The sequence below is a fragment of the Centroberyx gerrardi genome, chromosome 5, assembly GCF_048128805.1.
Source record: "Centroberyx gerrardi isolate f3 chromosome 5, fCenGer3.hap1.cur.20231027, whole genome shotgun sequence".
Classification (NCBI taxonomy): domain Eukaryota; kingdom Metazoa; phylum Chordata; class Actinopteri; order Beryciformes; family Berycidae; genus Centroberyx; species Centroberyx gerrardi.
Window position 1 is genome coordinate 25,543,372 of NC_136001.1, and position 16,152 is coordinate 25,559,523.

At 44.3% G+C, this 16,152-nt stretch overlaps 1 protein-coding gene across 4 annotated transcripts; it reads left to right on the forward strand.

Moving 5' to 3' along the window:
- The first annotated feature begins 389 nt into the window (after positions 1-389).
- gata2a (GATA binding protein 2a) lies at positions 390-15,531 on the forward strand. Of its 4 annotated transcripts, none has more exons than XM_078283401.1 (6): positions 390-708; positions 5,698-6,120; positions 7,050-7,612; positions 10,873-11,031; positions 13,464-13,589; positions 14,281-15,531. In XM_078283401.1, exons 2-6 carry the CDS (start codon positions 5,892-5,894, stop codon positions 14,578-14,580), a joined length of 1,377 nt encoding a protein of 458 aa, XP_078139527.1. In that variant the 5' UTR covers positions 390-708; positions 5,698-5,891; the 3' UTR covers positions 14,581-15,531. The 4 variants fall into 4 exon arrangements, with proteins under 4 accessions (XP_078139527.1, XP_078139528.1, XP_071750762.1 ...); XM_078283402.1 differs by lacking the exon at positions 390-708 and adding an exon at positions 5,342-5,435; XM_071894661.1 differs by lacking the exon at positions 390-708 and adding an exon at positions 5,348-5,488 and having other exon boundaries at positions 7,050-7,613; positions 10,886-11,031.
- The last annotated feature ends 621 nt before the right edge of the window (positions 15,532-16,152 follow it).

Consider the following 16,152-nt stretch of genomic DNA (forward strand, 5'->3'; position numbering starts at 1 on the left):
TAGAGGTTAGCGCAATGACAGAATGTATAAAGATGGGTATTTTCATTAACTGTCCCTAGACAGTTATGTAATTCTATATTAAATCAAAACTAACAACAAAAATCCTGTCAGATGGGGTTCCTTAGGGCAAATCGCATCAAACAGGGCTCCTATGGGGGTCTTTGACATATGAAGGTTGGAAAGCCCTGGCGCACAGGCAAGTTCAACCCTACTGAACACCTCTAACCAAGGAACAGGTAGCCTATGTTGCTGTGGTTGTGTATAGCCTGCCAGTCCATGCCCAGTAAACGGGACCCGGAAGACAGGCTGCTGGCTGACGTGCCATTACGTTGCTGTGTGGCTGCAGCCTCTCATATGGCTGGAGAAGTTTTCCCTCATATTCAGAGGGTTAGGATAAAGGAGAGAGCAAGGAGGGACAGAGGGAAGACATACACCGCTCTTTGCCGGCTGAAATCTGTTCAGTGCTCTTTCATATAGCAATGACTAGACTACGCGTTGTTTAATTTTGTCTCGACAGCATCTTAAAAAAATAAATCAGTGATCGGTGTGGACACCTTTCCGCATCCATCGTTTTGCATTTGGAGACGTGCGGAAGCTGCGCATTGAAGGGACAGCAGGCTGAACCAGATGGACTCACTTTCTGTATTTTGTCTCAGAACGCGCAGCTTTTACAGTGGCCACTTTGCCCAAACGTCAGACTTATAGTCGGTAAGTCAATATTGGTTATTATATCTGGTTTTAAATCTACTCCAGGAACTATGCCACTAATTATATGAAATGTTTTTTGCATTTTTCACGGAAAATGAGAAAAATAGAGCTAAGCTTAAAGCTAAGTCTATCCATATCCAAGAGTCTATAGGTTTCCAATTATGGTTATTATCATTATTATATTAAAAAACAATATTTTCTGCAACATGATATTTAATCTTTCCATGAATGTGTGGGAATTACATAATGTTTGTTGGTTTTACGTTGGCAATTTATTACAGCTATTATTTACCTTGATATTCATTCTTATATCCAGACAACCATTTGGATTTTAACCTGCAGAATCTCTGATAACAAAGCCAGCTCCAATAAACGGCACAAAATGGATTTAATTGAGTAGACTAACATCAATTCTATCCAGCGCAACGCGACGTGGTATTATTGCTATTTTTGTCATTAGTATAAATTAATTTTATTTACTTGTAGACTATTGTAAAAAGTTAATTCTTCTCAAAGGCAGCGTAGTCTGTTAGGCTGCTTTTCTTTTTTATCATTTAGGACCGATGAGTAGCCAATATAATTTTATTCTTTTTCTAAATTGGAAAACACTCTATTAAATAATGCGCCCAAATGAAGCTAAAATGAATAATTAGTGCATAGACGTTATTGTAATAATAATATTGCATCTACAAGGCAGGTATCTGAAATTCCATTGAATTCACACCGAGCATGTAAATAAAGTCAGTGTTATCGGCTACAATTTGAATGTAGCCTAGTCTATGTTGCCGTGGACAAGGTGCTCTTTCCTGGAAAAAGCCTCGATCACGGAATGGATTACTGTATCATCAGCATGACATTAGTGTCGACAAAGTATTCAATTGTCACGCTTTAAAATGCATAATGACTTCAGCAATCCTCTTTCATCAGCAGAAAGAGCAATCACATCACTACAATGGTGGAGTAGAGGCAGAGGTGGGATGGGGTCTCCAGCATGCAGGAACTGAAAATACAGCTGAAGAAGTGATACCAGCTCCCTTTTTTTAACCAATCTCTCTTTTACCAGTTTACCAGTCAGCCAGATGCCTTGTGGCCTGTGTGTGCATGCATTAAACACCACTAAGTGATTGTGTGAAGCTGTGTGTGTGTGTGCGTGTGTGTGTGTGTTTGTGAGAGAGAGAGAGAGAGAGAGAGAGAGAGAGAGAGAGAGAGAGAGAGAGAGAGAGGGTTCTTCAAGGGTTCTTAGGTTAGGGTAGTGTGTCCATAGGGACCTCAAAGAAGTCTCTGATTTATTAAAATATAAAATAGACTGGAAAATCAGAATAAGATCCACTAAAGATCTTAAACAGTTCTTTTAATGCTGCTGATGTGGAGCATTTGATACATTATTAAAGTGTTCTTTACAGCATCATAAAGGCTCTATGTAGAACCATTTGTGCATGGTGCTATAGAGAACCTTTCCAAAATGGCTCTTTACAGCACCAAAAAGGATGTTTATGCAATAGCACAAGCCTAAAAAACCATCACATAACCCTTTTTGATAGGACTGTAGGTGCATGTGTCTGTGTCCTCTCCTATTCAGTAGAAATGACATTATTCCAAGCTGATAATTTAACCAGGAGTGAATGCTCTGGTCCTCATAGCTGCATCCAGGTCGCTCTCCCGTCCCTCATGGTCTTGTGCCTGGGTGCTTGTGTCTGTAAAGCCCCCCAGTGCCCCAGCTCCATCTAATTAGCCGTGAGTAAAGGGGACAATAATGCTTCAGCTGGTTTGTGTCATTCTCTTCTCTCTGGCTCTGCTTATCTTCACAAGCCCCACTGTGGCTCTTCGCTCTTCACACTCCCCCCACCACACACATACACACACATTCACAGACACAGGCACACACACACACACACACACACATGCACACACCTCCACTCTGGATAATGATGGATGACCGTGCCCAATGGGAACAAACAGGTAGATAAAGCCAATCCCATTTAATAACAGCATGGATCGGAATGATAATCTTGTTGTTCATTAGCCGCCGTGGCTGCACTGCGATACAGTCACTGCACACAATTCTCACCCAGTGCAAAGAGGTGTTGTGAGAGGGCTAGTGTTCCCCGCTCCAGGATAGCATCCCCGTGTGAAACAGCACTGCTATGTCCTTGAGAAAGACGGAAGGGAAAAGCAAAGGACCCCCCCCCCCCCACACACACAACCCCACCCTCTCCACTAACACCCCCCCCCCCCCCCGTCACCCTCTTCCTCCTCCTCACTCCCATCCTACCCATCTTTTGTTCCAGCACAGATACAAATGGGATTAATGAAGGTATAAATTACAGAGGGCTAAATCCTGCTGAGTAATCCATTTGGCAAACATGCAAACAACAATGGGCATGCTGCAGCAGCTAGCTTACAGAGCCTGACCCGCTACTGTCCAAGGCCCAGTGGTTAGCACAGCCAGAGCGCAGCACAGGCACACGCAGGCTGACTGCTGTAAGCTACTGACGTGTTGCAGTGTACACAAGAATGTCCTTTCACTTCGTTTTTTCTTTTGCCAGAGGTTTTATCCTCAAGATCAAGAGCAGCACTTATTATCCATAGTGGTGGGTTTTCTGTTAAAGGCTATATCCAGCTTGTGTGAAGATGCAGCTCAAATGGAAGGATTGTTTGCTGCCTGCATTAAGGTTCATGCATGTGTTTATTATTGGTATTCTGCAGCGTAGACTACATAGCATTGGTTGTTTCTCTTCAGAATAAAAATCATGTGTTACTGTCGATTGATCGAAAGCGCATTTGAAATGACAATAAATACACCAATTGTTAGCCTTTTATTAAAGTAAGCGTGTCCTCACTCCACCTGCCATTTGTGGTGCTGCTCCTCAGTGGAATGTCAGTTATTCAGGTGGCCGGCCCTGTGCTGCCCCACATGCACTAATTTGTTGATTTTAGGAGTTGACAAGCTCAAAGGGCTGAGCTCATCAACTCACTGCCCCTGGCAACATGCCAATGATTTAATGACTGGTGACTGACACACACACACACACACACACACACACACACACACACACAGCAGGTAGTGTAGCATCAGATCAGACCAGGAAGGCATATTGTGCAAATGTCTCCCTGTAATGACCTGCATCATGGACAGTGTTTCATCATGAGTTATGAAACGTCTTTTCATCTTTTAACTGGAGAATTTTTTTGGAAGTATCACAAGCTTCACGCGCTGACCCCCCCAACCCCCTCACCCCCCGTGATTCTGTGACGTCGGGGCTCCGGCGTCAGAGTGGCGGCCAGTCTAGGCTCCGAGCTCCCTCCAATTATTCCCTGTCAATCACACGCACACACACGCTCATGCACACACGCACGCACATATACACACACATAGACGCACGTTACGCACAGATTTTTACGCACTAATCATTTTATGCACGCACCGTTGCTAATTCTGCTGTAAGTATAGAATAGAATAGAGAAACATTCATTTTTGTTCCTATATATATATGTTCCTTCAATTAAACGCCATGCACCATAATGGCCTGTTTTCTCGTCTGCTAAACACAAGGGGAAAATATAAGCTAATATCATCAGTCATCACTTATAAAATAAACAATATTACTGAAGACTTTAGAAACGAGGTTCCAGTCTACAGACCTAAACCTGGAGCCGCGGAGGCCCGGTTAGCGACACTGTGTCTGTGGTGGGTTTTGTGACTGAGGGCGTTGCTAATGGCCACCAATTGGTTTTCATATAGGTGAGGCTTTACGCCCATCCCTGGTCCCAACAAGTGAGAAAGGGGCGCCATTAGTATGCAAACTGTGTTTGATCGCTCTATCCCTGAGACAAAACCACTGTTTTCACAAGAGGAATGCCCTGCTACTAATTAAAGACAATTAGGCGCTCAAAACAATGGGGCCAATTTCGGGGTCATAAATCGACTCCTCCTCTGTTGGTTTTAGAGGTGCTGAAAACACTGTTTATTTACATAACAGCAGTATGTGAAAACCAACACTTACAATTATTGTTACTGTTATGATTGTAATGCGAACTCACTGCATAAGATTGATAAAAAAAAAAAAAAAACAAAAAAAAAACAAACGTTTTGCAAGTGGATGCAAAATTCACACATCAGTCCAAAGCCTTAAAATGAGGCAGTGCCTCTTTAACCCGGGCAGCAGATACAATTTATGTCTGTTATGTTCTCAAGAATCATTTGCAGATGGGCTCCAAACAGGTAAAGGCGCATTACCAGATTCAAAGTTATTCTTATTCATTCAAAGTCATTATAATATGAAGACATATATTGTGAAGATTGAATTTCCCTCCATGTTAGATGTCTGTCTTTAGGTTTAACTGCCAGTAAAAAAGAGGACATTATCAGGAGCCGGTTGCACATTCAGTGTGAGCTTCATGAGAGAGAAAGACCCCCCGAGAAATTACACTGCTGATTGATAAGTCTTTTAGTTTTTCGGTGCAGGGAAATTACTGTTTGGAATGGAAATTGAAAGAAAGACAGCAGAGATGTAGCGAGCCAATTGTGGCAGGGCTGATCTGTGATTGGCTGTCAGGAGGTCACAGTCAGCCCAAGGCCCCGCCCCGCCCGGCTTGATATGGGAATTTACTGGCGCCAGTCGCATCAGTCTACAGCCACATCTCATTAATGAGCCTGAGTACCGCACGGATCAGGAGGTTTACACATCCAAGTTGTATTTGCCGTCAGCTGATCGACATTTCAACAGGTACCCAGAGGAAATATATATTCTTCTACGGACTGCGCAGTCGGAACGCATTGGTACGATCGAGACAGCAGTGAAATGCACACTTTTATTTTCAACGTTTAATTCTTAGGACACCCAAACGCTGGGCTAAGTTTATTTCAAGATTGTCAGCAACTATGATTAAATGAAAATCTCAAGGATGCTTCGTCGTTGCATGGAAGAAGAGCTGGAGCTGCCAGTGTTTTTGCATTGATTGTAACATTTTGTTTTCGTGTCATTACAGGTATCAGTGAGAAAGGAGCAGACCAGGTGATTTAAGGATTCTATTTCTGAAGCAAATAAACGCATACGAGACCTTCACAGCCCAGGAACTATAAAGATTTGTGAGGGGGATCTAACTTCCACTTGGAGGTAAACAAACCCTACATAGCCTAACACACAGACGCATTCAGAAGAAAGCAGGCGGCCAGCTTAGCCATGGAGGTCGCAGCGGCCGATCAGTCTCGGTGGATGGCGCATCACCACGCCGTGCTGAACGGCCAGCACCCGGACTCTCACCACCACAGCCTGAGCCACAACTACATGGAGCCCATGGCGCCCTTATTGCCCCAGGACGAAGTTGACATGTTTCTGAACCACTTGGACTCTCAAGGGAACCCCTACTACACCAACTCCCGGGCCAGGGTCACCTACAGTCAAGCACATGGTAAGATGCGCACAACTTTAATGTGACACTTTATTTTGCTGAAGTTCCCCTTATTATGATGACAGATGACAATTACATGTATTATTAAATTAAATAATATTTGTATTTTTTCTGAAACCCTTTAACAAATGGAAACGTTTGCAGAGGTGTGCTTGTTTCTCTGTGTGTGTGTGTGTGTGTGTGTGTGTGTGTGTGTGTGTGTGTTGGGGTATTAATTTTATATAGGCCTACTGTTGATAGAAAGACACAAGACATGACTACAAAACATTTGACACTTAACGATGCATGGATTATGTAGTGAATTGCTATCAAAATGAGCCTTTCTTGGCATTTCTGGTTCACAATCATAAAAGGAATTTCTAGCAAATGACAGCGAGAGGAAAGGGAAGTATGTCATTTAACCCCTCTCTGTTGGGGCAGGGGTTTCTGGAGAGGGAGAGAGAGGCACTTCCCGGATATAAAATAAAAACTGCAAATTTACTAATAACAATCTGTAGTCCGAGAGCTGCAGTCGATGAAAAGATAGCCCAGGCGAGTAGGAGCTACTTTTATAGTCTACTTTTCTGCAGCCTGTAGGCCTTGGTCTCTTACTAGTTTATAATCTCATAGCTCTATCTTATATACGTATAGGCGAAATATGTTACTCTTTTTTTTTTAAAAGACAAATGTTTTGATTGAAGGCTAATTAACCGAAGGCTAATTAACCGTTGTTCCGAAAACTGTGATTTTTAATAAATTAGCAGCATTTTATCAACATCTGGAACTGAGAACACTAAATGTCGGACTTGAGTAGTTTGGAGTACTCAACAGGTGAGATGTAGATTTTTCTGTTATGCTTAGTCGACTGATGGCAACATGTTGTAGCCTATTTGTGCGTAATGCACGTAAAAGTTAAATAAATGTATACATTTGATTGTTTTGATTTTCAGCTCGCCTCACTGGGAACCAAGTTTGCCGACCACACCTCATCCACAGCCCCGGTATTCCCTGGCTGGACCCCGGCAAAGCAGCCCTGTCTGCTGCCCACCACCATAACGCATGGGCGGTCAGCCACTTCAGCAAACCCGGCCTGCACCCCGCCGGCTCCGGCTACCCCTGCAGCAGCAGCTCCGGCACGGCCCCGTCTCTCACCCCGGCGTCCCACTCCAGCCCGCACCTCTACAGTTTCCCCCCGACCCCTCCGAAAGACGTGTCTCCGGACCCCGGCCCTACCTCCCCGACCTCCACCTCGACGAGAATGGACGAGAAGGAGTCGATCAAGTACCAGGTGCCGCTGACGGACGGCATGAAAATGGAGAGCTGTAGTCCGCTCCGCAGCAGCCTGATGAACAGCCAGACCTCGGCCACGCACCACCCCATCCCGACCTACCCCACATATCCCCTGCATACACCCCACGAATACAGCGGCAGTCTCTTCCACCCCGGGAGCCTGCTGGGCGGATCATCCTCCAGCTTTACGCCCAAATGTAAAAGCAAAGCCAGGTCGTGCTCAGGTGAGTTTCACGTCTCTTCAAGTTTTAATCTAAGAAATCCACACGTCCTTCAATATTCTACCATTTATTTTGAGACGTTTAACTTGCAGATACAACTTCTGGGGCCTAAATAAATTGTGGTACTTTATTCGTGGGCGTCGGTTGGGTGTGGTAAGGCGTTACACGCGCCATAGTTTACCCCAAATAAGTCCAAATTTGATCTTGTAGTTTTTGTTTTGATAAGGGGGAGTCAAATTGTAAATTGAGTAAATTCATTTGGAAGCCATATCTAAAAAAATTAAATAAAAAAAAACCCTACACCAATGGAGCATTCAGGACCAATGCTCCTTCTAGCTGCGTGTGTTTGGTGTCCTACAAGTCTAATAATTTATCACATTGACAAAATATGAATATCTTGTCAGTTAGCTGTAATTGTTCCACTTGTCCCCAACATCTTAGTCGATATAAGCGGCTTTTTGGTGGCAAATTATTTTAGATGCGGGGACTTTGCCACATTTTAGAATTTAGGGAATTCACGCCATTGTCTTTATTAAAGATCGACTTCACACTCCTGTCCCGCAGTAGCCTAATTCCTAATGCTGATGTCATATCTTGAAACCACGACTTGTTGCTCTAGTGGGTCACTTGAAAAAGGGTGATAATTTCCATATCAGGCTCCTCTGCCCCGCGGCTCTCCTCTCCTCTCCAAACCTGTCCCAGCGACCATTATCGTTGTCCCATTGCACTCCTCGCCACTTGTAAGCACCATCCACTTAAAAGGGGTCACTTAGGGAGGAATTTAACATGAAACTAATCAGACTAATCAGGGTCAACTATTTACTAACGTAAACGTCCCGGGCCATCTTGAGCATGATTAAACGTTTTTGGAGTAGGGGAGAAATGACTTAAAAGGAAGGAAAGTGAAACGACGAATGAGAGATTAAGCCTACTTAAACTAATGAATTATGAATAGATATCTTTATGTTCTGTTCGCCTGAAAGAAAAAAATTCAACGAAAATAGCTTGACCAGTTTTTGACCGATCAAACACTCCTGACACAAAGGAAAAGTTGCAACATTTTTTTTGTTTCTTTTATATTGGCTTATTCAAAAGTGCTTGTGGACTTATTCTAACTGGACACCGTAAGAGTGTATGTATAGTCTCAACTGGGTTCCCTTTGTGCCTCGGCTTGTTTTCTTTTAAATGTGGCCTTTATTGCGCTTAAAAATGCAGGAGTCACGACGCTCTGGCTCCTGCCATATCCTGTATACCTCCAAGTGAACAAATCACGACCTCCACCCCGCCCACTGCTCTCCCCAGTACTAACAAAGCACAGGCGACAGAGTCCTGCTGTTTGTGTTTTTAAGCATGGCCTTGGCCTGCTGCACTGACATGGTGTGGAGGCGACCAGGTCCACAGTAGATCTGCTTCTCCTGTCACATGACAGGGTATTTAATAACACTGCTAATGTGTATCATTTTTTGGTTTATAGACCAATGCACATTTTGGTTTATAATGGTGAAGAATGCAGATAATTGGTTTAATTTTACTCAAAACTCTAAAGCCACTGGAATAGTTTAGAAAGAAACTCCGCCTATGTGAGGGCTCTGTGGATAAACACCTGATTGAATATGGTCAGAGTAAAGTGGAATATTTAGACTGACATTAGTGTGCAGACATTTGGAAAACAACTCAGTCCGGTAATGGGACTGCAATTTCCCTGCATTGTGGTACTAAGCTTTTCCAACTCATGGCTGTATTTTGAATGAACCGACAGCTGTAGGAACAGAAAGATGAGCACTAGTAGACTGTTTACAAGGCGCTCCAAATGGAGCCGTGTAATTATCAGTATTTGTTCACCGCTGTCCCAATGCTTTTTAATACACCTATAGGGAATGCGCTTTCTGACTGATAATGTGAGTGAATGCGAGCTATTGTAGCAGAGAAATGTTACACTGTGACATTTAAAAGAAGCTGGCCGGGCTTTGCCTGAATCAGTAGCACAAACATATCAGCCACGACATTAAAAAAGGCTCTTATCTATCAAAGTCGATGTCCAGTGCCAGTAATGGTGATTGATTGTTGTATAAAATGCCACAATGACATTTTAGCTGTCAGCACATACCTTACAGCAGTGTGGTTTCCTGTTGAACTAATCTCAAAGCAGAACTCTGCTCACCTATACTATTATGTAAAAGTAATATACCCCCCAGCTACCCCACTTAAACTCCCCTCTCCTTTACCTTTCATCTTCCCGTTTTTCTCATTTCAACATTAAAACATTGCGCAATACATCAGTCACTGCTGATGCATATTTTAGGTGTTAATGACCTTGCGTTGATGTGGTTGCAGGACTTGCGAAACATTGAGAGGGAGAGAAGGGAGGTCAAAAGCACCGAGACAAACACTTCAAAAGGGCCGCTGCCTTTGCTCAAGCCGGATTCCATTGTAGAGCAAGGGTGGGACTGTGGGTGTCGCTGACATTATAATAGGAATAATGAGATGATGCTCTAGGGAGAGAGGGATACTTGAATTAAATGAATTGGTCGGTTTAGCAACAGGCTGTTTGAACTCAGTCAAACCTGCTTGGAAGAGGAGAGCGTGTGGGAAAGCCTACTGGTTTTTTCAGTATTACTGGGTGAACAGGCCTGAACCCCAGTGTTCACGGCAAGTCTGTTTGTCAGGATTTGGTCACTGTTGTTTAAGGAGAAAACAAACCTAATCAAAACAATGATGATGATTTGAACGCAGTTTCAATATTATTAAGTGCAGCCATACAGGAGCAACTGGCACGCTACCTTTTCATCAGAGACTGCAACAATGTCCGGCACATTTAATACCACCACCACACACTTATGTTTCCTCTCATGGGTGCCCACTGAGCTGATGAATAATGTAGTCCTAATTTGATGGCGTGTCTCATTCTTCTCGTTGGACACCTCTGGACATGTTCTGGCTGTCTCTGGCCTCCCCACTCTGGATCAGTTTACATAGAGGTGTCTGTGTCCATGACGGTCCAACCTGCAACCAAGCAGCACAAAGGACAGGCATGTAGACTGGGTACACCTGCACTCTGATATGGACATTGTCACCGCGCATCCTCGTGAGAGAAGCTTTGACTTCATATTACAGGGTTAGCCCAGGCCGGCCAGTTCATCCAGCATCACGGTTGCCTGATTTAGCTGGACAGCTGCTATACGTCTGTGTGTAAGTCATGTTGCTGCTGACGGACGGTGAATTTTTTAATTATATAAATTTCCCGTTGTCTTCCCCTCCACTTGAACTATACGCAGAGGGCCGTGAATGTGTCAACTGCGGAGCCACCTCCACCCCCCTGTGGCGACGGGATGGTACGGGCCACTACCTGTGCAACGCCTGCGGACTGTACCACAAGATGAACGGCCAGAACCGACCACTTATCAAGCCCAAACGCAGACTGGTGAGTCCCTATTCTCCCTCCACGGCTTCAGGTTGAGAGAAGGCACCCAAATATGAGCACAAAGCAGATGCCGGCAGCACAATTCCAGGAAAGTTATATTTTCCCTATGATCTTCCTGGAATTGTTTGTCCCTCTCACCCCCCGATGATCCCCCTGCACGGCCTGTTACAATACTGCTACTATTGCCATTGTTCCTGCTATCATTATTGCTGGTACTTCTGATACTGTTACTGATACCAATGCCCATGCTGCTTTAGTTAACACCATGCTTGAGTAAATGAAAAGCAGCATGGATACACAACACTCTGATCCATGATGTACCTCTGCACCAGAGCTGCACAGCCACCTCTGTCACTAACACTATGGAAGCTGCAGATATTTCCCTGCGGCGTAATTGATTTATTTCATGACTTTCAAAGCATTATTAATTAGAAAAAACATCTATTGTGTTCCTGATTGGTGCGCTAACTGATTTGGGAAAGATTTGACTGACTATTTATTGATTTATTATGAATGCTCTCAAACAGGGGCGTGTGATTTTTTTTTTCTTTCCATGGTGCCTTTATTTCTAATGGCTGATACATTTTGGAGTCCAACTCCTGAAACATTCATTACTCACTGTAAAAGTTTTTCTCTTTTACCAGAGTAGTTGCTTTTTCAATGAACAAAAGTCCAGGGCCGTTGTTAATTCCAATTGTGTCAATCACAAATAGTCAGAAATAAAAAATAATTTTGTACAAATTAAACTATAATTCTCTGAATCATTTAATTACTTAAGACTGCGTTTGTCAACTGATGTAATAGAGATATGTAGGACAAATTATTGGGTAGGCTATCCAAGTAGGGCTTCATAAGAAATTTTAAAAGAATGATAATAATAATTATAATAATAGTAATAATTAAATAATCGCAGGTTTTAATACCTAAAATTTACAGTTAGTATAATCTCTTAAATTTGACCAGAAAAGGGTCTCGTGTTTTTCAGTTGCCCAGGCTAATATACTGGGTTATCATCACTGCGGAGCCTATACATTTAATGGGTCTCATTAGCGTCAGCTTGTCATTTGACCTGCCAATGAAATGGCCAATATTAGGGTCGCGGTAAAGATATTTCGGATGGGATATTTGAAATACGCTAAACCCTATTTATTTTTTGCATTTTCTTCCTTGACCACCTCTACGTCGTTCCTCCTCATGAAAAGTCCATTACATTTTCCATTGGGTCGGCCCTGTGGCTGTAGCTTTTGCATTTTCAGCTCAAGTGTTTTCAGAGTTGTGTTCAAAGGGGCATCCAGTTGTTTCCTATCCGGATATCTGCCCGGCCCAGATAAGGAAGCCAGGCTCCCGGCTGTTTCCGCCTTCAACCAGCCCGCTGCATTCTCTATGGCCAGACTGACATATACTGTAAAGAGATTATCACAACACTGGAGGACCCGCTTATGTGTGAAGAGAGAGACCGTGAGGGGCGGGGATTGGAAAATAAATGGATTTATGTTCTTCTCTTGTTTGTCATGCTCGGTGGGCAGCGGCACAATCTTAATGCGCAACGTATTTTTTAGATATATATTTTTATTTTACATAAAAAACGACCAGGGTTGTTGTTGTTCTCGGGGTCAATAGCAACGAGTCCACCTGAAATTAATTAAAAGAAAAACTGGATGCTGCTTGCCTCGCAAAGGGCCCGAGGGTTCTTGCATGTAAAGCTAATGTTTCTTATTATGTGTGAAGAATTGATCCGTAATGGACGCGAAAGCACATTGCCAGACAGGACACCGTGGTCTTAGACGCCTTGCCTGGAATAGTTTCCCTGGATCAGGGCTGAAGAGGCGGTTTATACAAGGCCTGCATTATAACCTATCCATGCACCACACCGGCTTCGCCAGCCTATATTTAATTTTCATTCATTAAATATGATAATTATTTGCAAACTTAGTGGTGGTAGACAGAAACAAAGAATTCCGTAGAGAAAATGTCCCCATATGTTATTGCACAAATTGGAAAATTTGATCATGTGTAGTCTAAATCATAGTATAGGCCTATATTTAATTAATTCAATAGAGAGGTTAACTAGGCTAATTTTACCAGTCTAAGTGGCGCTTGCTTTGATGCTCAACGTTCAATTATCCTCCATTCACAAAAATCCTACTCGCCGCCGTTTAACTCCAACACAACTTTCTGTCTCGCGCTGATCCCATGTTGGGCCTTATATTGGAAATAAGCGGAATATGGCCTGGATACACTGGCAGCAGCGTCGCTTCAAAAACATAATTTCTAAATGTGTAAGCCTGCTAAAGATGGCTAAATGGTCATGGTACTCAGTATCAGAAATCGTATTTATGTCAAGTTCAGTGTCCGTGCTGACCTTTCGGCTAGGTGGAAATAAGCATGTGAATGGCTCATTATTCATGATGCATTTTCTCTCCTTCCTCCAGTCCGCTGCTAGACGTGCAGGCACCTGCTGTGCAAACTGCCAGACCACCACCACCACCCTGTGGAGGCGCAACGGGAACGGAGACCCGGTGTGCAACGCCTGCGGCCTCTACTATAAACTGCACAATGTAAGTAGCCTGAAAAAGCGCACTAACTGTGGGGTTTGGGGACGGGAGGGGAGGGAGGGTTACCGGTCGGTACTGGTCAAGTGGGCGGACAGCTCGTATCGATTTAGTAGCAGGGAGACTGTGAGACTGTGGAAGCAAAGCCCGCTCGCCCTGTCAAGCAGAACCCACCGGTCGTCTTTTTTCCTCTTTTTTATTAATCCATCGTTGTTTCAATGGGGGGCGTTACTCCCCGGAGAGGCTGCGGGGTGGGACTGTCATTCAGTGTAACGGCGTCGGTTACATTGATGAGGATTTGTCTGAGACTGGTCCTTTCAGCTCCAGCCTGGCCTCCATCGCCATGTATTCATATTGACTGTGAGGGCTGTGTTTGGTTTTAAATTAGACAAAAGCAAAAAAAAAAAAAACACTCGTGCCTTGCCTTATAATGGAGCTATATATGCAAATCAACTGCTTAACATTTATAGCATTTTTCACATTGGTGCAATACAGACCATTAGGCTACCCTGAAAGAAGTGCATGTAAACTTTAATTGAAAATGCAATATCTAATGTATTTATGGAGATATTTTAAATTTCACTAGTTAAAGCACTGGAGCTAATAATAGGAAAACTTGAAGCATCATAATCAACTATTCATACTGTCAGTGTAGGCACTGTCTGGCTGCCTGTAGCTAATGTATGGCTCCCCACAGGTCAACAGACCCCTGACCATGAAGAAAGAAGGCATCCAGACACGCAACCGCAAGATGTCCAGCAAGTCCAAGAGAAACAAACGGGCGGGGGACGGCTTCGACGAGCTGTCCAAGTGCATGCATGACAAGGCCTCTCCCTTCGGCGGCGCGCCGGGCCTCGCCGGCCACATGACCCACATGGGTCACCTGCCCCCCTTCAGCCACTCGGGACACATGCTGCCTACTCCCACGCCTATTCACCCTTCCTTCGGTCACCCCCACCACTCCAGCCGCTCGCCGGTCTGGGCTGAGCCTCACTGAAGACCCCCCAACACCCTCCCCCAGACCCAGAACTCCTCCATCTCGGGGCCCGCGCATTGCCATCAACACTAAACGGCTCCACATCATGGCGAGAGCTGAGCTGACTACTTGCTTCTTGTACAGTGGTTGGAGGGGAGTTGGACTCTCAGTTGGACTTTATTGGACAGAGGGTCGCGTCCCGCCTGACCTCACTGAGAGAACGACAGAGAGCGAGACTTTTACCGGACTCTGTTGAGAGCTAATGTGAAGAGGGATTTGTTTGTCCCCGGGTGGCTGAGACTTGTGGAAATGGAGTGAATGGAGACGCTTGTCATTCTTTTTGCTTATTTTTACTAAGTCACTTTGGTACCCACCTCTCCTTGACCCTGTAACAGGAGCCTCACGAGAGGTCTTAAAAGAACCGCTGTGTTCGCCTCCTGACCGTCTCGTCTCCTCGTAGACTGAGATACCTGCACCCTGTCCATTCCCAGGCTATTGTCCACAGTCGCTGCGGACAGACAGCCAGACTCTTCAGTGCTGGAAGTCTCAAAACCGGCTGAACTCGCCTACAGCACCCACACACCTCTGTTATGAACCAGTCAGACCCAGACTGCAGTACCCACAAACCACCGCTCTCCTCACATGCTGGATTGTACACCACCACAATGCTCACCTGTTTTTAATAATGGACTTTTATGGAAAAAAGACGCAAGTAAATAGAGTGTTTATAAACGCTTAATTGCTATTATTGTTGTTATATTTGATGTTATAATTATTGCTACGATAATTTATTTTCACTCTTTAAGCTTTCGTCAAAGACACATGGAAACTGTTATGATTTTAATTTCATGGTTATTACGTAAAGAAAAACACTGACCTATCTTAGATGAAATGTTGTCCCTGAGCTGTACGTTTTTATCATTTTTTCCATCTCACAAAAGTAAAGGAAATAAAGTTTAATACTGAAGTAAACGCTGTCGCTGCCTCATAAGTTTACTCTCTCTCTCTCTGTCTCTTGATGTAAGCTACACACACACACACACACACACACACTAAACTCTTGTTTTAATGAAGAGTTCCTGATTATTAAAATCATAAGTGATATCAGATGTATCAAGGGAAGCTCTGTGATCCCTTAAGCGTGGTAATGCTTTGGTCGGGCTCCTCCCCTATCTGTGATGCAGCGCTGTTCAGTGAAGGCCTCTTTGTGAAGCTGAGGCCTCAGGCTGGACCATTGTGCCCAGACAGCAGGCTCCAAAGCTAGGGTGAGCGAAGGGCTCCCGAGTCACACACAGTCATACATATGCACGTACACACACACACACACACACACACACACACTCGAAAGCAAACACAAACCGCTCTCTCACAGCTAAAATCTTCACGTACACGCATCCATAAACAACAAACACTGAGGCGTGTGTTCAGTTCAGTGGCAGTCGTTCTCGTTTGTCCCTTCCCTTCCCTTCCCTTCCCTGTGTCTGTCGGAGTGGCCCTCTCTCTGGGCCGCGGTGATTGGAGTGAGAGGAAGGACAGCGGGTCTTTAGTGGGAGAGAGAGAAGAGGAAGGAAAGGCAATCAGGCGACCCGCGAG